The sequence below is a fragment of the Pieris napi genome, chromosome 5 (genome assembly GCF_905475465.1).
Source record: "Pieris napi chromosome 5, ilPieNapi1.2, whole genome shotgun sequence".
NCBI lineage: Eukaryota > Metazoa > Arthropoda > Insecta > Lepidoptera > Pieridae > Pieris > Pieris napi.
The window spans coordinates 2,295,074-2,318,643 of NC_062238.1; the positions used below are offsets into that span (position 1 = coordinate 2,295,074).

Below are 23,570 nucleotides of genomic sequence, written 5' to 3' on the forward strand. Positions count from 1 at the left end.
TCATACAAGCCAATAGATATTTGTTAATAATTGATACAAGTTATTTAAATAATAATAGGTAGCATTTACTACCTCTAGTATTTATGTACATAAAAGGTTTTTTTAAACATCTTTAATATTATGCTAAACATACACTTAAATGTTTTCCATACAACTTCACAATTAACTCAATTCAATAGGAACCTCAAAATGAACCTCAAACGGTACTTTACATTTCAATAGACTAGGCAAAAACTTTTGGAGTCTTAACTCCAGTGAAAGAAAAGATGCCCTTAAACCCAGCGCATAAAGTAGTATTTAATAAGGCTTAGTGTTGCCCTACCTGCACCTGCCTAGAAAGCAACCACTATTTAACAAAAAAGTTTTAAATAGAAACACATCAAAAGCCAGGATGTCTAGACATCTTTTTTTTATTCCCAGAAGTCGCAGGTAGATTTTGAGTGAAAGATATTTTATTTCAAATAGTTTAATTTAAAACGAATCTTTGGCACGTTTGAATGAGTTATAAATAATATCACATTTATTAACAAAAACATGGCAATAGCCATAATAAACATATAAATCGTTATTATCCAAATAATTATACTATAAAATATATGTAAAAAGTCAACAGCGGATCTTGTAAGCGAAATTGTGTTTTGTAAGTGATCGGCCTACAAGATAAAACAATTGTTCTTTTGCTGGGAATCAAACTGGTGACTTTTAAGTCGGTCGTAATTATATATCAAAAGAGTTAAACCGGCAAGCCCTTACATCTATCTTACGGTACATGGCACTGGAATTTTAACATAAATCATCTACCAACGGAAACAAGTGGAATAAATTAACACAAACAAATTAATCAACAATATTATACGTTTTACTTGGCTATAACTTTGACTAGCTATTACTAATATTAAATAATACCGTCTGGAAATAATAACGATTATTTCCTCTCATACTAATGCAGTACTTGGTAAATTTAATTAATGAAATAGATGTATTATGTCCTATAAACCACTTTGCTCATATAAAGCAGTATAAGCGTATTTAAGCGTGCGATTTGCAGCATTTTTTTGTATAATAGCACTTCACATCTTCGTGAGGAAACTATTCCGATATCTTACAGTTAGCACAGACTGATCACATGCTAATAAAAATATCCTACGACGCATACTGTTACGCCGCTATTATTCATTCTCAACGCCTGCCGAAAATAGGATTAATGAAATACTTCATCACCTATATAACCACATATTGATTTGCCAAACCCCTTATTTGGCTACCGACAAATGAAATTGGGTATTTATTGAGCCCTCAACCAACTGAGCTATCGAATCACGTCTTCTGTATTTTTGGCACCCGGTTTGTGCATTAGCCTATCCAAAATTAAAAGCAATTAAAGTCTTTAAAAATGATGAGCCAGATTGCAGAATTCTTGTAAAATAACTTAAATTTCTGGATGTTTATGATGGCGAGTGACAATCTTTCTTCTCACTGAGATACATATTAGACATTTTAGGTGGGTGAGTATGCACTGGAGGTTGTCCGAGAACCCTGTCGTAAATTGTTAGTATGGATGCGGGGCAGCTCCTTGATTTCCGTGAGGAGCAGTACCACAACACTCTGGCCCTCTCCTGTTTCTTCCTACAGTTCACAAAGTACGTATTACCAGCGTAGAGTAGAAGTTTGCCTCCTCGTGGAGTGAATAAGTATCGGGCCCCACCAAGTTCTATAAAAAAGTGACGTCTTGAAGATAAGGCAACTAAGAACTTTGTATGGGAAACAATCAAATTTTATGCCTAAATTAATATCAACTATTCTTTATTACTAAAGAATATAATATATAATTAAATGTAAAAAGTTAAAAGAAATTGCAATTTTCAATGTTATAATAAAGCAAAAATCACATTAATTGTACACTGAAACAAATAGTTCAACACTACTTCTAATTAATCTAAATCTGTGCGTCTCAAACTCTAGTATTCGTATTTACAAATTATCTATAAGCAACAACAGTATTATCACATATCACCATCGGCTTTATACCTCGTTAATTCCTCAAGTTCCTCAAACAATTATTGTAATGAACCCTTAAATCCGTTAATCGTTACACCAGATATGTATCTTATTAAAAAGCACTAACCTGTACTCCTTGTTCATTAAACAATCAAATAAGTTATTATTATAGATACGATTGAAAGATGTTGACATGTTTTACTGTTTCCTTCAGTCGTTAACTAATCAGACATTCTACTAAGGCAGCCTACGCACTGGCGACCATAGACGCGGCCAGGCCGCCGCGACCATGGTCGCTGGTGCGTAGGCAGCCTAAGTCTCGTTCTTTAAATATATTTTTTACCATTACCGAATAATAGATAATTTGTTATCTTTTAACACCGATATCAATGTATTTTTTTTAATTTACTACAGAACAAATTTTAAATATTAAGTATGCAAATGTTATTAACTGTTCGTTTTGCCACGTTTGTTTTACGTCTACAATAATAGATTAAATACGTTTTAATTAGTGCTCATACTACAATGCGGACTTTTAATTATATTTATTCCTTTCGATTTACAAATCTAATCTATAAGCCAGTAAGATATTAACACGTTATAGGAACAATAGAATAGCAGCTGAATCTTCTCAGCACACTAAATAACATTTTATATTTGCTATGTGCACTTAGTTATACATATTACATTTGAATTTTAGTTAAATCAAGTGTACAACGATGTGGTGTCCTCTTTATCAGTTTAACGCTGTGTATCAGTGAGCAAGCAATCACATTGTGTCATCATAACGACGCCGATGCCACAGGTGGGTGAATGGACTTCCACCGCGGACCAACGACGCCACTCTATCCACCTCGACCGTAGTCGCCATACGCACTTGTCCGCTACAATTAACATCTTTAGTTTACACCCACAGCCCACTTAATACTCAAACTATACGGTAATGCGAAAATGTTAAAGTCATTAAACATTATATTTAATATAATTATACTAACGAATACACCTACAAAAAGTTCCACATAAAAACGAATTCTTGAATCAAAATTCAATTACCTATCAAAACAACGTTATAAAAAGCCTCCACAAATTGTATAAAAATATTTTTATGGGATCCCTTAGATACGGGAGCGTTTGTTGTATGGGGTGGTAGGGCCGGTGGGATGCTGGTTATCGATTGGATCCCACCAGCGCGTCGCGCATGCTTGCCCGCGTGCCCGCTCTGGCCTCGTGCTCCCTACCACCCCCGGGGCCCCCTACCTACGCATCTAGACAAACGCCATATGAAAGCTACTTTGCAATGCCGACGAATTAATATTTTCAACTAGCTATTGGAACATTGTACAATCTTTAAAACATTATTTAGAAATTATTTTGTTTCTAATTTGTAACTAATACAATCTATGTACATTTGAGAAATATTCTGATAAACAGATTGAAATTCACAAAGTAAGGAAACTAAATCATAATATTAGTGTTGCCGCTGACAACCCTAATATCATAAGTAATTATATAAGCAATACACATTAAGGACCCTCAAACTTTGATCGATCAATGGTTGAGATAGAAATATAATTGAAGATGTTAAGAAATACAACTTGAATCAACTGAGTCTATATTTAACAAGACATTTATTTTGAGCATACTTATAATTTAGACTAAGGTAATGTACTAGACAGACCGTAGGCTGTAACATGAGAGAGAGAGAAATTATTATTTATGATTAACGCACAAAACGCAACTCGTAATATTAACATGAACAATTCGACCCACATCCTATTCAGAGCAGTTTATTACGTAACTAATGTTTGTACCCCGGAGGTTGCGTGTAAAGGAACGTTTTCCTCATGGCCTACGCACACAGCCGCATCTTAAGAAAGGGACGTACGTCAAAATTAGGGCATACAGGGCGTAACTAGGCTGTAGCGGGAGACTACGCCCTTGCGATCCCCATGCCCTACCGAACTTTCTTCTTTCATAACTTTGTAGCTCGTATTGATCCATCAACTGCGCAATTCATATCCCCCGTACAGATATTGCAACGGTATCGAAACTACTTCAATTTTAACGGGCTCACAAAATAATAACAGATGTTTTATGTAATATTATATTTCTTTATCTCGTGATAGGACGGTGTTATTTTTGAACTTTGATCGGCATTCAATGTTAGCTAATGAATGCGATAGTCGGCCTTTAAATTTATGCAAGTTTAAAGAAAAGAGAATTCAAATTTCAAATAATATAATTGACATGACAACTTATAAGTTTTTCTAACAATTTAAAGTCGTTTTCACAACTTATTTATTTGAAACACATTAATAGGCACTTTTTTAGTCTCTGTAAAAATTATTTACTATTTATATATTGCAAAATTATACAAATAAATTTGTGAGTTACAAATAATATAAAAAAAAAACATGTATAGTAAAAAAAACATAAAAAATTAAAAGAAAAATGATTTTACGTGATAAAAAAATACAATTATTGCAATGAAAAATATAAAAAAAAATCACAGAAAAACATAACAATAAAAAAACTACCTATACCTGTGATAAATGTCCTTGCGCCTAACATACTTGCCATCGGGTGTAAAATAGTAATTAGGCGGCCTATGAATATGTCTCCCACGGACCAGAAACAGTATATCACCATCTCCTGTCTTCGAGGGAGCTGTGATGACATCAGCGCGGCAACCAGCCATGTCCCTCGACGAGCAATACCACTGCTTGCGACCAAAAGACTGCAGGTTCTTCAAGTAGAAGGTGTACCCTTCATGAAGCAGTAAGGCTTTGCCGGTTCTCGAAGGCACGTACACCGCCGGTGGATCCTCTAAACCCAACAACATCACATGCAGAATTTATTAGCACTAGTTTATACACCTGCAATCTTACCACGTAACTTTAATAGTGTTAAGTTAGCAGGCTATGTGGTTACCCACCAAGAAACTAAAAACATTAAAACACTATACATTTTGGTACAAGTTTTACTGTATATAATCTTACACACTTTAGAAAGCTTATATAGTAGAAGACATTGAAAATTAGTCAAATACAACAGATATTAAAAAATTATGTCCAAAACAATACATAATTTAAAATTCTCATAAAAAAAAATTGAAATTTGAGTTGCATTCATCATACTTACTCCAAAAATATTATCTATATAATAAATATTATATCTATATAATATAACTCAACCTGGTTTGGACTGTCAGAAGAATGGCTCTAAGTCAATTTAGTTCCTGCATATTCTTTGTTCCTATACAATGATTGTGATCTCCACGAACCTCAATTAGCTGTTTGAACAAAGTTTTAATAGTGGCTGTACACTGAAACTTATAACGACTTGAGCAATACCACAACACTTTTGGCTGATTACGATAGGCATTGTGCGGACGGTACATATAACCTCTCCATTCTATCTTTGGATAACCATTTTTACCAACAATCACATTCACTGGAACAAAAATTAGCTTTAATTAAAATAGAAACAACTCAAATCATTTGATATAATAAAATAAATACCTTGAACACAGCTTCAGTGGTGTAAATAAAAAATAAAAATACGTACATCGCTGACTTTAATATTATGGTTTGCTTTACTAATACATTTGATATTACATACAACTTTAAAACTTCTATTTAGGAATTATTTCCCACACAACATAATATGAAGAACAATCCATTGTTATCTTAGTTACTCGTAATTTACGCTTTCACAACAAATATGGAAAAAATTACAAAAGTTTGTAATAAACAACACAATACAGACCAAGTGATTTTAGAATCATAAACTTTTTAATATTAAAATCAATTTTTTTATTTAAAATTAAAACTATATGGCAGTAACTAGAAATTCTATTTCTTCAGCTCTAATTAAAAATAAGCTTAATGGCTAACCTAAATTAAAATTACTTGAATTCTTCGAAAAACTTAAGATAACAATATAATAAAAGATAACAAATCTCGATTTAAATTTAAATTTAAAAAAAGTTGTTTAAATTCAATTTAATTAAAAAGAAATAGATTAATAAGTTTAGAACGATAAATGTGCCTAAGCGCTAATATAAAACGTTCTACGTGATGTTGCATGTAAATCATACTTAATCAAGAGGCCAGTCGTTACCAGACAACTAAATACTATTACGATTATTATGGCATCGGTGTCGAAGCTCCGAAAACACAACTTTCTTCCCCATAGTATGTAATCTCGCGTTACAGCCGCGTGCGCATATCCATCTCCTCTTATTCCTATAGCAGTCATCCAATTTGTACCAAAAACTTCCAATTTTCAACAAAGAGTTTCTTTCTTGTAGTGATGAGCTCGAAAATAAAACTATAATTTTTGATAAGGATACATATAGAATCAATATTAATTTAAATATATTAATAAACTATCAATTACCCTTCTTGGGTTTAGTCCGAGGGCAGGAAATAAAAGAGATCCAATGAATATGACTTCCTTTATGAACAAAATAGGATTCAATATATATAATGTTATGAATATAAAATACTACAATATGTAGTTTAACAAAATACAACAAAATAGTTTCAAATACAAGATAGGAAACAATACATGTCTCTAAGTAGTCGATTTTCAGTAACGTTGTTACTCTAGTAGTAATATCTACACGATTTTAAATATATGTTTTAGCATATAAGACTCTAATATAAAAACTATCGCTCATATATTTTTCATAAGCTGGTATACATTACATCTACAAAGTATTAAGAATTCCGAAGACACGCTGCTTTCTACATAGTACATTAATTATTCCACCAAAGGGATATTAAATTGGAGATCAATAGCAAAGCAACATGTACAGCGGAACCCTTTATCTACCGCTAAATACAGATAATAAATAATGGAGTATTTTATAACATTGTCAGTCGTGCCGCATACTATACCGCGGCCAATAAATAGAATTTTATAAAAAAGCTTCAACAAGACGGCTACACTAACATTAAAGCTATACACTTTGTATACATATCTAAAACTTTTGGTAAGAGAATATTGCACACGTACCTACCATATTATCGATTACATCCTTTATAGTGTATACAATCTAAGCCCTAAGGCATAACAAGGCGATTATGGGGTATTATTAATACCGTTCTTAAAGCTTAGTAGTATAATATGATTAAACGATCGTAATGATCCGCAAAGAGAGTGGGATATTGAGTTACAATAGGAGGAACACTTTTAAGTCCAGGGTGCCTTAATCAAAGGCTTACGGCGACGCTTCTCGTTCGCGATCAATGTCTACCATCAAGGAGACCGCGAACCAGAAGGTCGCGCCAGGCCTATAGGAAGAGAGCCGCCTGGGGTGCGCTAGGAATCACTACGGGCGGCGTCGCAACCATAGTTCTGGGCGCACAACTCTCAACAATTTTGTACTTGCCCATAGGATCCACTTCGAACCTCCTGGACTCGTGCTTCAAGGGGTTATAGGTAGCGGGATGGTTGTGGGAACCTCGAAAATACACCAGCCTGCCATCCCTCAAGCACAGTGCCACTTGACATCTCTCAGCCTTTTGATAGGATCGCGCGCATCGCCATGTTACGCGTCGGGGGTGAGAGCCACCATCTTCGTAGAAGATATGACCATCAGCTACCAAATGCAGCCCTCCACGAGCCGAGCGAATATAAAACCATCCTAGAACAAACACATCATGACTGTTGGTAGGTTATCTCATATTAAATTGTATATATATTTCACATCAGGTTACCTTACTTAAATAGAGCAGCTAAATAGACGAATAAAGCTAGGTACTACTTTAAACTGAAAATCTAGAGGGTCGCTTCTTAGATTACGTCTCATATTCTAGATTCAAGATGGCCAAGAATTCTAGCTGGTTAAGAAGAAACAAAAATTGAATTTAGAATATTCAAATGATATTAAATATAATAAAAACGAAATCAATCTTTAGTCTACAGGTTTTGAAGAAAAGTCTTGTTACATCAGCACGATATAATCATTTCTTTGTACCTATACAGTGAAATATTCACTAACATACTACGTAGCGTATACATTCTCCTTCGGCGACAGTCGCCACTACCGTATCCATTATCATTTACATTCCAACTTAATATAAAATATCTTATCACAATATATAAAATAATACTTCAAATAATACTTTACAGTTTTCTCGTATACATTCGTTATTGGTATATAAAATGGTAAACACATAAAGGTAAACAATTATATATTCTTTGTGTAAGTACAGCCGTAATAGACCCATAAGTACTGTAAAAACTATAACTTGTAAAATAAAGTAAAAATATAAAAAAAATCTCACTACAACAAAAATCTTATACCTAAAACGTATACATTGAGTATTATGATTAATTAAATAGGTAAATGCAATCTACAATAACAAATTGTTCCATTATTCCTAACATCGTATACATGACATGACTTGATTCGTAATTTTTGCTGCGCGAGCAAAATCGAATTTGGGGTAAGGGAAAGCCGTAACGACTAGTAAATATTATAAATGCATATATTTATTGCGGGCTCTGTATAAAGAGGGAGAGATTCACAGAACTTTGAGGCTAATAATTGAAAAATCTTTGTATATATTTTGCATTTACTTTAGAATTAAGATACTATAATATCTCAAATTAACTAATTAGTTGTTTGAAATTGGCTTTAACGCAAATGAGTTTCCTTATTGCACTTAAGTACAATAAAATTCAATAAAGTAATACTTCCCTTACCCCATTTACCTAACCCAATCCTTCCAACATGTTCTTAATTATTCAACCGAAACCAACCAACTTGGAGTAGAAACCTCTAATACAACAATCCAATTTGTATATAATATGTACACATTGCGAAAAATTGTAAAAATATTTGTAAAAGTAATGTATAAAAATACTTAGAATATCATAAGAAACTATCACTTTGTACAACGCACTAAAACTAGGACCGCTGCGTGGAAGATCGTAACTGAATGAGGCAAGTGGTTAGAGCTTCTTGAAAAATATACTATTTCCATTGAAAATATCATCTGTATATAAATTGTAAAATGACTCTTAAAACTTCTACAAAAATACTCAGCTTGGAGAAGACAGTCCGGTCATTACTTAACTTTGTTGCGGAGAGCAATGCGTGAATGCATCGAGATTTTGCCTGAGATCAGGCCATGAACAGACGGCCTCGCTATAAACTAATAAGATTCGTATACTTTTAGAACATAAAGCTACTTATTTTATATCATCGATCTCTTTGGAGAATATAGGTCAACATTTAAACAGCATTATTTGATAAATACGTCCTAAAGATTAGTACCAACCGCCGGAAAAAAGGCACAAAAGCAAAATAACATTCCTAAAACTTAATTTCGACTTACAAAGTTACAAGCTTAATAGCTGCCTTCATTTATAAACTCCATACCAAGATCTAGACTAAGATTTTTGAGATCACAATATCTGCCAACATCAAAGTATTACCGGCGGTCGAAGGAAATTGACTTGATAGAATTTTATAGAGAGCATTTTGATTTAAAACATAGGTCTAAGTGGAGTGGCGCGTACTCCGCAAGTGTGCGCACTGTTCATCTGCACAACCCTCAAACCAAACGTATGTACCGCAGCCCGACATCGGGGGTTTCTAGAGCAACGCCACCACACCTTGCCACTCGCCGCACGGCCATTAAAACAGAATCTATGCGCCCCAACTTCTATGGCAGGCTTTCCTCGTTTACTGAGACAATATCGAAACTGCCCCGGAAAGCAAGGAAATGGAAACGGTAGGCCCAATGTTGGAGTTGGCTCAGCTGGCGTTGAGTTACCTGTAACTAATATATTATACGATTACAAACGGCTGAGTATATAACACAAATACATATTTACATTGTATGGTACTTGTATCACACCTACAGGAACGTAAGCAAAATAAAAGACTGGGATTGTAGATAACTTTATCCTTCAAGTTAATTCCACACAATAATTTCACTTATATTATATTGGAGAATAGAAAAGACAATCCTTAAATAGTATTACAGTCTATGTCTAAAAGTTATGTCAATAAAAGACTGCTATAGTATTACAGTCCAAAAACAAAATCACAATTGACATTTTTATTCCGCCACTTTTTAGGCACAAATCGTTTGACTCGCGTTTGCTTTCGCTTGTATCTACATATTTTGATATTATGATACTGATGCGAGTGTTGAACGTCAAGAACGTGATTATATTCAGTCGTGATCCTTGCTTTGCATCCCTTGTCAGATTTAATGCACAACCAGTTGCATCGTCCATTGACAACCGGACCACGACGCCGAAACCTCTCACCATTGAACACAATCAATGGATTGCCCAGCCTTGACTTTGCCCAATATACTGAAAATATATTGATACTATCCTTATCCACATTACTTGGTACCTTCTAAATATATAAATGTATGCGCGAGAAAAGGATTAGATACACAAAATGATACAGAAAAGGACATGATTTTGATGACAACTTGATTGAAACGGGCGCTCTTATCTGATCTGTACCTTCTTCCAAGACCAATTGGTGAGTGGCATTGAGGCTCTTTCTTTTCATGAATATTAATTATCATACAAATTAATTCAAGTAATTTTTTGAGAAAATAGAGTAACTATCACATGGCTAACTGTTCCTAAAAACTATTTCTTAATAATCAAAAAATAATAGTATTAAAAATATTTATTTTAGATTCCAATTTAAACTTAATTCTAGTGGATTCCACATAAAATATACAACTAAAAAGTGAACTCCCATATACATTATTTTAACACAAAAATACGCAGTTATTTTAGAAATATCAATTCAATTAATTCGTTCGTTTTCAGAACCGTACAAAATCTCAACAATACAAAATTGTCTTATGATTAATAGGAATGCTTCTTTTAGATTTCTTCTATTTCATTTCTCATGTTTTCACAGCCTTACAAGCCACTGGAGTCTAAACTTAAGTTAAAATGGTTTAGGCTCTAGCTGATTCCTATGTTGATCAAGATTAAAATAAAAAAGTTTATCACACAATAACACAAGAATTCATTATACAAAAGTATTATTGGACCTCAGACTTAACACCATTTTGTACGCGTTGGAAATACTTTTCAGCTGACGACGGCCCGTCAAAGTTGTATGGTGTGAAGTTAGGTTCGTGATTGTGACCACCTTTAATGCGAATAAACCTTCCATATAACGTTGTTTGCACTCTGCACAGACACCCTTTCGCATCCTTATCTCGGCATGCCCAATTCAACTTATCGCGGTACTGATTATTCACCCAGAACTTATTATTTTGAAATATCAATACTGACTTGCCGGCTCTAGACGGCAAGAAGAAGGCTTCTGAAAAGAAAACACCACGTTATAACGACAAATTTCTTAGTTTATATTAGTTTCTGGTAAGGTTATAGACTCCTATGTTAGCTATGTAAATAATTTACAAGATACAACTGTAGCTATTTCGATTATAGTTTACCGTGACTTAAGTCTTTTCAGACGTAGGCGAATGTTCGTAATACACTTGTTATTATTTAATTTAAAAAATAATAAAAACCGAACAGCTTTGTACCTCATATGATATGATTTGCTATATTAAATACTATAATTTGTTATTGTGTAATCGAATGACCAAGTTTTAACCAATTTTCGGAAACTAAAAATAATAAACAATATATCGGTATAAACATTAATTTTTAATATTACAACCTTAATACTCTTATTAACTCTAATATAATAAAATATCAAAACTTAATTGATACGAGTAATGCTAATGCATAATGTAAAGCTGGATTTAAATTAAAGGAATGTATCGTAAAATTACGCTAATTATAACTAATGGTCCCACAATTTATAAGGCACTTATAGAATCGACATTACATAAGTACTTAAAGAAATATTCTGTCGTGTTATTGCTTCACTATAATCACAATAAGGAATAATCAGTAGGATATGGAAACGAACTAAGTCCGTACCAAAGTTTTGCTTAATTCACAAAGCACCTTTACATTTTTCCAGTCAATTACTTTAAAAGCTTCAGTTATCTATTACCTAACATTATTGTCAATTATAATACTATAAACTACAATATACTTAAACAATGTACGTGTTAACGATAACAATGTAATACCTGTGCAAATTCTTTTAACAGGGAATCTGTCGTGAGCAATTTCATAACCCCATCAACAAAATTTAATATCACCAATCAAAATATACATTTGTTTTATTCAAAATCTAATTTACATATATTTTTAAATTTCGTCGTCACCAAATTTATAGGCTCTATTTGTATATCATATAACTTTACTTGAGTGGTTTGGAACATATAGTATTATATCAGAACATAGCAAATATCTATGTACCTCAATGTAATGAACTTTGGTCCCATATGACGTTCATATCAAAGATCATTTCTGGTCAAGGCCGAGTCTAAAACTGGCTTATCAAGATGACGTGGCGCGTGGAGGATGGTTATGCAATCCTTTCACAGCTACCACGTTGGGTCCCAGCATGTGAATTCGCGCCTTGCAGTTTGTCTTCTTCGAGGTGCAGCGCCATATGACTTTATCCCTCAACTTCGACTCCTCGCAAAAGGGAAACGTATTTACCATCATAATCATCTTGCCGCGCCGTGATTTCAAGTACTTAATTCCTGCTACATAGAAACTTTAATTAAAAACACTACTCGAAAATTTTAAATACCACCACCTTAGATATACGTGCATCGATCCAAATAAAACACGCGGTTATTTATAAGTACGATTTAATATTTCACAAAACATACCCCATACATAAACCCAAAAATCTTAATATTATAATGGTAAATACAAAATTACACTATAAGACTCGAAGGTACAGTTATCATAAATGAGGTAGATAAAGATATTAAAACTTACAATATACTGGGCCCTAAAGTGGCTGTGGCGATAGTATTTGAAGTACCTTCCGTGAGATTCTCTAACATTACATTCAAACGGCATTACAGCTACAACATTCAACACGCGAAGAAATACGATAAATTCGTTTCATTTATTATTTTAACCTATCTGCAAATCGGGGAATTGCACTTGAAATAATCGCTTTAATTGACAATATCTGTGAAAAGTTTTAGTTCCCGGCAAATAAATTGGTAAGATGCGCAAGTCGTTAAGACCTCGTTACTACTTTCTGAATCATCGCGAAAAATCTTGCCAAATCACTTGCTGAGGCCTATATGAAATTGTTTTGGTCAAATACGAATTACTCTTGTTCATCGCCACGGCCTTACAAGTACATACTCGTTGTTTGGCATACATATCTAGTGCATCAGGTACAATAGGTCGTGTCAAACGGGTGTTATATTACTATTTTAACTAAAGTATACTGTGACGTGCGCAAATTATTACTATTAATTAAATCTAAATGTTTTGGTCTCAGTCTCAATATTATTTCTCCACTTACTGAAACAAGTTCAATCTAATCAGTTTTAAATACCTTAATAATTAATAAACATAAAATATTAGTTTTCTACCATTTGACACGAACTATATAGCTTTATTAGTCTAGAAATTGCTAAAACTGTTTAAATCAAAACCGTGTATACCTAAAGTATTTAATAACAATAAAAAAATTAGTAAAAATTTGTACTTAAATCAGAGTCTTAAGATACGTATGATAATTCACATTATTGAAAAATTCGATAAGTAACAAATTATCATCCGAAAACAATTAATAAAATATATTAGACAACAGTCTCAGAACTTATCCACATTAAAGACATCAACAGCAAACATTCCAGTACAGTTAAAACTATTCAAAGAGGTAGATGAGTTACAATAATATTAAGGTAATAGCGGCAACGCCGGACCCTGCGCAGAGAACTGCCCCGACGCGCCCGATACTCTACGACTAACCTAAACTAACCTAACACCTTACTCGAGTAAAGCTTCTGAGTATTTATTCGTGTATAAAATTGTATAATTAAACTAATCTGTAAACCCGTATAAAAAGTGAAGAGGTAGATGAGTGTTCTTAAGTACTTAAATCCATTCTAAGGAGCACAACATCGGTAGGAGTTTGCGCGCTCACAACGAATGTCGCGCTTGCACACGCTAGTAGGTAGGCATTTGCATTAGTAAAAACCCAGCAAATTCTTATAGATAAAGAGGCGGACGTCTAATGTCTAAATAGCAACTTGAAATATGTAAAGTTATAATATCTCTCAAAATAAATAAATATTTCTAAGTACAGTTGAGGGATCCCCATTGCTAAAATCCGAACCGAGTTCGCGTATTCAGTCTCCTCCACGTTTCTGACAGTACACACTGCCAGACAGTTCCTACGCACCCGTTTCGATCGCAAATAACTTTCGGTCCTTCTCGAGTTCTGAAACCTACCTCACGTGTTGACCAACTTGCCTATATCGTCCTAATCCATTCTGATGATGCTGCTCAGATGGATGAGCAATAATTAAACCAAACACTAAACTGAGCCAATTTCCAGATATTAACCATCTATCTTACATTACATTACGAAATTTATGAATGTAAATATCTAAGCTCCCACTAATTTAAACTTCAGCAAACAGGTTGTTCAGGATTCATCGGAGGTGCTTCCATTGATTATCTAATCTTTACCTTCGTGCACAAAAAATGTGATTCCTATCATGACACAGAAAGCACTCCCGATTACTTAGATATTTTCATTTATTTATTTATACTCAACGCTTTCGATTTTCTATTCATTCCATAAATAACCCACACCAGCTATACGGATAACATTATCATAGACCTCGAAAAGACCGTCTAATCGTCTAAGTTGTTACCGTAGTCGCAAAATCCATGAAATCACAACACCTATGCCATACATGCAAGATTTCAACACTTACGTCCACGTTACCGACTAATTTTATCCAACGAAGCCATTCTTTAAATATTCTCCTTCCTTATCCCCTTATAACCTATGCAATATTATAATTATTCTAAAATTTGATTACATATACGCTTCATGTAATTTTTAAAACGCTTCTAAAATATTTTTCGATTTGATAACGTGATAAATAACCGTAAATAACGTTTCGTGATCTAGTGCTTTAGTTGCGCAATCAAAGAGAGCTCAAAGTTAACAACTAGTCGTCATTATCATTTCGAGTCATTAATTTTCCTCCTTAAGAGGAGTGTCAACAAGTAAGGGTTTAGCCGTTGGCTGATGTTGAGTGGAAGCTGTCAATGCATTTGGCGAGGCCTGTTGGCCGTTGCCGCCTGTAGCAGCAGTGACAGCGGCTGTAGCGTTGGCGGAAGCCGAGGCATACGCGGTTGATGCATAAAGAGCCAACGCCTGCTGCAGTTGTAAAAGTTGTGAATGAGGATCGTAGGGAGCCGGTGCACGATGACCGCTCTGGTGTGGTGTACGTACAACGTAACGCCCGTCGGCAAAACGCCGTACATTGGGCGGAGCGTGGTTATGAGAGTACCGTGAACGCACTATGCGTTCGAAACCTTCCGGGCCTTCCGTATTGACATCAGCTAAACATCGTGATGTGAGGCGGGATGAGCAGTACCATTGCTTCCTGCCATGTGCCAAGTTGTTTTTCAGACGAAAGGTGTAACCTTTGTGTAGCAAAAGTCTTCCTTTTCCCGCTCGAATAAAACGTGCTGAAAATTACAGTAAAATTAGTACCTGCTCGATAGAAAGAGTATGCTTATAAAACTGCTTCTATATTAAATATAGATATTAAAAACGAAATAAAAGCACTTTTATAAAACATATAATACAAGAAATACTAGTGCATGCACATGTTAGACACAATAATAAAAAAATCGGTTTTCGCAGTAGGAAAGAGAAAAACATACACTTATACATACAAAACGTTTATTATTATAATGAAAAATAAAACGAACCAACACTGTCATATTTTCTTTATTTAGCTTGTTAAATTTGTACTACTAGCCTATCACTTAAAATTTAAAAATACCATAAACTCGCGTTTTAATGAGCAAAATGTTTGGCACTACGTATAAAGGATTATTAATTTGGTTATGTCTAACAATACTTTTATTAGAATAAGATTTATACACAATATTAATTGGGAAAGGAAGCACGACACATTACAAACTCACCTAACGCTAAAAGATTCTACTTCTATATCAAATTAATCGCGAATTCACGAAACACGATGAGAAAATTATTTACAAAATTCGTAAATATACACAAAATATAAGAGCGACATTATGTACTACTAAGACTAGGATTACGTAACAGAAACACAATCGTTAGAATGTACTTAAAATTGTAAATTCAATATTTTGGCACCTATTATATTTGCAGTATGAGATCAAAATATTTCTCTCAAAATCCACTTATCACAATTTAACAATAGATACTAAAATAACCTGACTAATGTACACTCTAATACATAAAACAGAATAAGGCAAATAACAAAAAAAGTTACAAGAAACATAAAAAATTGCACACCCTTCCGACTCCTTAAACCTATGACTAGGCTATAAAAATACATAATAGAAAATACAAATTTGAGAAAATATTTGATAGAGCTAAAACTACATCGTCGAGATATCAAAATGGTCGCGAGAGAATTAAATAAAATTACTAATATGGCGTAACCCAAGCTGATGGGTCAAAGTTGTCAAAATCGAGTTGTGGAACTCGTGGCATGGCGAATGAGTTAGAAAATCTAGAAGAATATTGCGCTGATTTATTTCCAACCGGCTTTCTTTTCCATCGATTCTCGTGATTATGTTCACCCATAAGTTTATGCAGTTTTCCCTTTTGGGTGTAGGCTTTGCAACCGCAGCCTCCCATAGTGCATCGCCAACGCACGATACCCGACCTCATCGTATGCGCAGCGTAAAAGCTTTTACCTCGGACCCACAGACGAGGTCGGCCGCCGGGACCCACGCAGAGTCGTACAAAGTTCTCTGTAAACATAATATAATCTTAGGCAAATACTCAAACACTTTAATACTCAATATCGAGACACGATCCAATAAATACGTCTATAATAATACAACAAAACATTGTTTATTAGTTATTATCATCATTTAGTGTGCTTCTACAATATATATTTATAAATTTTACGCATCTAAAGAACACAATTATTATTAGACTACATTATGTATATAATTATTACATCTATGAGTTTATATATCCAATAATGTATTTATTTACATACTAAATTTTAAGCTTTTTTAAGCTTGATCAATATCCCATTAAGATTACAGTCCATAGCGCAAATTGGTTATCTAATTATTGCTTAGTAACTATATTACTTACAATAAGTATTAAGCTTTCAAATTAATATAATATCAACATATTGACTAGATATTGACTAGACCACGAGCAATTTGTGCTTTAATTATCGCCAAATTTAAATGTATGAGAATACTGAAAGTAATAAATACACTCAATATATTGACATGTTGCTAAAACGACAACCAGATCTAATAATATTAATTAATTCTACGTCAGAAAATTGGGCAAATTATGACCGTATAAAAAAGCAAGTTAGTCATTCAGAATAGCCTTAGCCTGAGTAGCCAAAGCGGCATGCGTGAAGGAACGAGACTGGTTAGTTACAACACATTGAGGCGCCACTGTCGGAGGATCATGAGTGTGCACATTACTTAATGCAAATATACGGTCGTGCAATGTATGTGCATATGCGCGGCAAGTTCTCCGCGTACACCGCCACCGCACCTTATTCTTCTCCGGAAAAACTTTCTCCGGATAAAAAGAAAACCCATTGAGACGCATATGACGTCTCCCACGGTTCGATATCACGAATTCCACTGTAAAACACCAACCCTGTCACTTATACACGTCCATGCACCATTTTAGTATGTTAGTAAGGCATGCAAAAAGTTAATAATACAACATAAACGTCTAAGGAATCGACATTACAATAGAAATATTAATAAAATCTCAAAAATTGCTTGATTAATGTTTTTATAATTCTATGGATAGTATCACTGTTTACTGTCTACGGCAATAACCTCAATAAGATTTTCAATGCGAAAAAATTCATCCGAGGGAAGTAACGGGTGATTGTGAACAGTGAAGCTCATCGTAAGCTGGCCGGCATTGGTGAGAGCCCGAGCATGACAGTTAAACTGTCTTCGATTCCTGCATGTCCAGTATACACGTGGCCCACGACGCTTGCGAGCCACGAAGCCAAAACCGTTGATCATGAGACAGGGGGCCCCACGCTGCGTCACCGTGTAGCTCACGGCGCCATCTTCGCTCCCTGTCATTTCCATAGCAACACGGACAAATCAAAATAACAAAATATACCTTAATCTATTTATTATGCTACTTGATCACAATGTTTTATAATTCATGGGTATGATTTCTTATATCATTTATTATAATGCATATCAGAATATGTACCTAAAGCTATGGTTTGACTACATTTTGTTGAAATGAATTAAATCATATTCTGTATATCATTGTATTTGATTGTATTATAAGTATGGTCAAGAAAGAAAAGATGATGTTAAATAATTAAAAAATATTTACATTTCCTATAGCTAACATTAAATACACACTGACAAACTGTCCACACAAAGGACTATCACACAGATGGGCATGAAACAACTTCACCTAAATCATATTTACGCGCAATTTTGCGCATATGATTATCGGAATGGTTATGTACTGGATTGGTGACTTTAAGTATGTTATTCTTAGAGGTGATTCTTGCTCGGCACCGTTTTCCGTACTCCATGCATCTCCAAAACGTACGACCGCTTCGCACACTGTCAGTCACAAATATGTAAGGTTCGTATATCAGTTGTAAGTGGCCACTTTTGGTTTGTATGAAATGCAAATCACCCTTCACATTACTGTTTATGTTACCTAAAACTATTTAAAATTAGTTAGATTATATTAAAAAAAACTATTTTAGTCACATAATTAAATTTAAGGGCTTTAAATGAAACTACTGGAATATCTAACAATCTTTATTGAGAAACATCATTAAACACATATTTTTTTAATTTATTAAATGAGTAGTATAACCAATACATTCCACAGCAATATTTAATATATCTTAAAGAAACTTTCTGATTAAGTAAATGATAAAAAGAGGGAGGCATCTCGAGGTGTAGGCAAAAGTGATTTAAATATATGATAAACTATTATGTTTTTATTCATTTTTGGTTATAATTTATTATGAATCATTTAAGCTATATATAATTTTAACTTTGTGTTGCATTTTATACAGACTGTAATATTAGCATCTACCCAAACTTTATAAAATACTAAAGATGTAATAAGATGCAATTAAAATATTAAATCCAACAAAGGATACTACTAAGTTTAGTTTCAAGTTAAAGTTCTATGTGCGTTAACTGCTTTTAGCAGTGAGACTGCTGATTAAATCCTTTCTCTTCTTTTATGTTTTCCTCTTGTTTAGTGTTATTGTGATGTAAATAAGGTGTATTATTATTTAAATAATGCAAAGCAACAGGTGATTTGTAATTGAGTAATGTAATTACAATACTAGCTTGTAATTAGGTTTGCGACTCTCAACCCTCAGGTTGTCTTAATACCCAGACTGTGACTAAAACATTTTTCTCTTGATATATTTAAAAACCTGGTTGTAAATAAAGGCCAGAAAATACGGTTGGTTTAAACCTAAAAATCAATGAGATGTGTTCAGGCATATAAGGTTTATCATCTACTCGTCTACAAAGAAAAATAATCAAAGAAACATATACTGAAAACGAGAACAAACTCCACTGAATCATAAAATCTGAGAAAGTAGTGACAGTCACCAATCTGAAAACAATGCCACATAGAACTTAACCACCTGTAATAAAAATTATTAGGTCACAAGGTTATAAGTGTGTCATAAAAATATTCAGTCATACTAAAACATTTATCTCAAAGTGTTCACTACAGTAATAAATGCATTGGATAAGATAGTGCAAATATATCAATTGATTAATAGCCCCTAGAACCTATGGTTCTACACAATTATTTATTTTACTTTTAACAAGTTGAATATTAGGTATGCAGGACCAGTTTCTGTACCTTTTTTGTATCAGATTATTTTATTCGTTGGTAGGAACATGTCATGGCTGTTAACAGCAGTAATTTTTGAATCGGAAGAAAGTAAATAATTTTTACACACCATAACTATAATCTTTACATTAAAAGAACTTAGCTTGAGATTAATTTTCATATAATTGGTATCATTCAAAGCTTTAGAATTGTTTGATATGAGCAAACAAAGATAAGCAATAATTTTAGTGGCTATTATATTATTAGGATTTACTTATCTGCAGTCATTTATAAATAGATACTTTATGTACTTACTCGCAAATACTCAAAATGCAAATGGGAATACAGCCCGTAATTACTAATATTATATTAACATTATCATACTTATTTTACATTCAGCTTTTTATAGTTTCAAAATGCTTTCCATGGGGTCAAACTAAATAATAAAAATTATGTTTTAAATATAAGAAGTATAGAAAAAGGTTATTATATTAAATGCTTACATTTTTCTTCATAAAATATTGAGGTGATCTTTAACTTATGCTGATTTTAGAAATTTATAAATAAATTAACTCATGTATGATTTACATTTCGATATGACAATCAGTTTTGTTTACTAATATTATATAATTGGACAATAGTAAATTATTTGAATGTTTACAAAATTTACATAATTCCTTTAAATTTGTTACTGTATGAAAACTTCATTTTTTATCCAAAATATAACATTGTAAAGAGTATTTTAGTTTTAAACAATATGAGATGAGTGTTAATTAATGTTTAACCAATTTGAATTGTCATAACGTCTAAACATATAAAATAGAAGTAAAAATCAATATGTAACGAAAAGTACTACGAAATTCTTTTTAGTATAAATTAGCTTTTCAATCTATATAAGTATACAGAAAATAATTTTACTATTTGGAGGTTATGTTTACAAGCTGCCAAATACAATGTAAACTAAAAATTACGGTTCAACAAAAATTGTATACGTAAATAAGCCAAATTTTGTAGAATCGTAGAAGCAGTTTCCTTATCAAGATAAAATATTTAAGTATTTCAGTTTAACTACATACACTACTAATGTAACTTGGTGGTAGGGTTGACAACCTCTAGTCTACCATGTCGTACTACTTGCCACAACTTTCCCCCAACTTTTAGTGATATTGTTAATTACTACATACCTGTTTTGACACCACATAAATCCAGCTAGTAATAATCACAAATACACCTAACAAACACCATTATCACTGGCAAAACAACAGAAAGTTAAGACGTAAACACGTTCACGCGTAAAGATCATACACTTTAAGATATCCATGTTTAACACAAATACGTTAATATGTACACTTATAAATATTAGTTAATTTATCATAAATAGGTAAACAACTAGTTAAAAACAACGCTAAACTATATTATTACAGTAAATTCACATTATTGAACATAAACAATCTAAATTGACACTAGTGACTAGCTAGCTTATAGTACCATAGATTCGCAGGGTAGTATAGACGAAATACGTTTTTCCATAAACAAGAATCTCTTATTCCATAACACGCAATAATGTTATATTTCCGAACACAATTTCGATTAGTATGTAATAATATTTCTTTAGGAGCCAGATTAATGCATGTTTCAGCATTACACCGTAATCCTTGTATTTATTCATACTGTTTATGTATTTTTGCTTCTAATAACAGACATCAAAAAAACCAAAGCTGGTTTTTCAAGCGACTTGTAATTTTTTCCCCTACTTTTATGTCGTCCTCGTAGTAGAGCTTAATTTTAATACATATATAATAATAGTTGGTCTATTACGGCACATATATCTACTATCTATATCTACGTATGAACTATTTATTAAAATAAAACCTAAATATAACCAAAAATATACAGTATTTTAAATTTTCTTAAAATAAATTTATACTGTTTGGTCCCTGTGGCAATATACCTTTAACGCTGGCAGCATTTCCTCGCTGTATTGCGATACCTATTCGTAGAGCGAGAAAAGCACCTGCTCTAGCGTCACCGGTATCTACCAGGCGCGAACTTGAACCCCGCGGCCCAAGAGGCTTTACTCCAACGGGAACAAAAGTTGGAGGAAAGACTCTTATATTTGAGCCTATTAATTCATATATTATAGATATACTGATTATGCACTTCTAAAACTAACGGGGATAAACCATTTATTATACGATTTAAAATATTTTATTAAAAATATTATATATAAGGAACATTTTTGATATTTCGTAACAAATTCTTATATGCTATAATTTTCGTAGCTAATCTATTGAGATAAGCGTTTCTTGTTTTAAGCAAAGCTCCTCAAATTCGAATACTCACAGGTAACATAATGGTCAGCTTCACTTTACAGTATGTATTTCATGCTTACGAACAACCTGCGCCATCTATTGAGCAGTAGCATTACCACTTATTATCTTAGGAAAATAATTTCTTGAATTTACTATTAATTCTCATGACCTAAATAACATTGCGTATATTTGTTTTTTATATGATTAAGTACAAGAGCTAGCTAAAATCGTTTAAGTCTGCCAGTTAAGTTAATTTTATTGTTGATTTAAAAAAAGATTGGTGAAATTTAAAGCTTATTTGACACCTTATCAAATATGTATAAGTAGGCACCCAGTATCTCACCGGGTATTTAAGGATAGATCGAATTCGTAAAAAAAACATACTTTATCGCTACTCCTTTCTTTGAAAACACTGCTCCTCACTCCTGAAAGACTCAGCTAGCATCGGAATACTGGGCGTTGACAAATCGAATAACGTTCAATTTTGCGGTCATTTGCAAGGAAAGACTAAGTTAGCCTCTAAGAAGCTTGGTGTGCTCAGCAAAGCGAGACGGTACTTTACTCCAGGCCACCGCTTGCTATATAAAGCGCAAATTCGGCCCCACATGGAGTACTGTTCTTGCCTCTTTGCGGGAACTCCCCAGTACCATGGAGAGTATTCAGAGGAGTTGTTCGGTCTGCAGCTAAGTTATCATCGTCAAGACAGAATACATTATACCATCCCTATCACCTCGACGTCCGTCGTTCCACAACTGAGCGTTACTTAAAAGGTTCACTGTCCACAGACCATATGAGGTCTGTAGACGGAAAGCTAACCAAGCTAAGCCAAATGTGATCTGCTTGCAAGAAAAACATCTAGGCTTTGGAGTTGTAGACATATCACTGAGAACCTAAAGTGCTGGGACATAACTACGGCAAAAAAATTTTTTCTAGTGAGGTGAGATAAAGCAGAATGTGTCAAAATTGGTCAGGATTTATTGAAGTGAAACTTCTTTATAGGGGTTGGAAAAAAAATTACCGTCACATTATTTATTATTCGACACTTAATATTAATTTAATGACAATTAAATTCATTAAATTCCTAACATATCTTCCTTTTTCCGTCCATCTAAGTATCGGAAATCCAAACTTTAAAATTTGTATAAATATAAAACCACTTCAAGATTAGTTTGCCACTGAAGTTTCACTTCTGACATGTGTACTTTGTACACACACACTTTTTATTTTTTTTTATTGCCTTATTTCCCATTCTCTTTAAGACTGATCAGTTATAATTG

General features: G+C 33.4%; 1 protein-coding gene across 50 annotated transcripts in view; it reads right to left on the reverse strand.

The window, feature by feature from the left end:
* Positions 1-23,570, reverse strand: part of LOC125049347 (protein tramtrack, beta isoform) — a 357,718-nt gene that overhangs the window by 329,738 nt on the left and 4,410 nt on the right. The window contains exon 5 of one of the 50 annotated variants that reach the window (XM_047648531.1): positions 4,517-4,824. The exons of 40 other annotated variants lie outside the window; for them this stretch is intronic. In XM_047648531.1, coding sequence (XP_047504487.1) covers positions 4,532-4,824 — 293 coding nt within the window. In that variant the 3' untranslated portion in view covers positions 4,517-4,531. Of the gene's footprint in view, positions 1-4,516; positions 4,825-4,964; positions 5,452-6,443; positions 7,652-9,486; positions 10,342-10,815; positions 11,327-11,657; positions 12,636-12,726; positions 15,613-15,861; positions 16,897-18,263; positions 18,839-23,570 lie in introns of those variants that run through there. 9 more of the 50 variants (XM_047648553.1, XM_047648525.1, XM_047648529.1 and 6 more) reach the window with 9 other exon arrangements.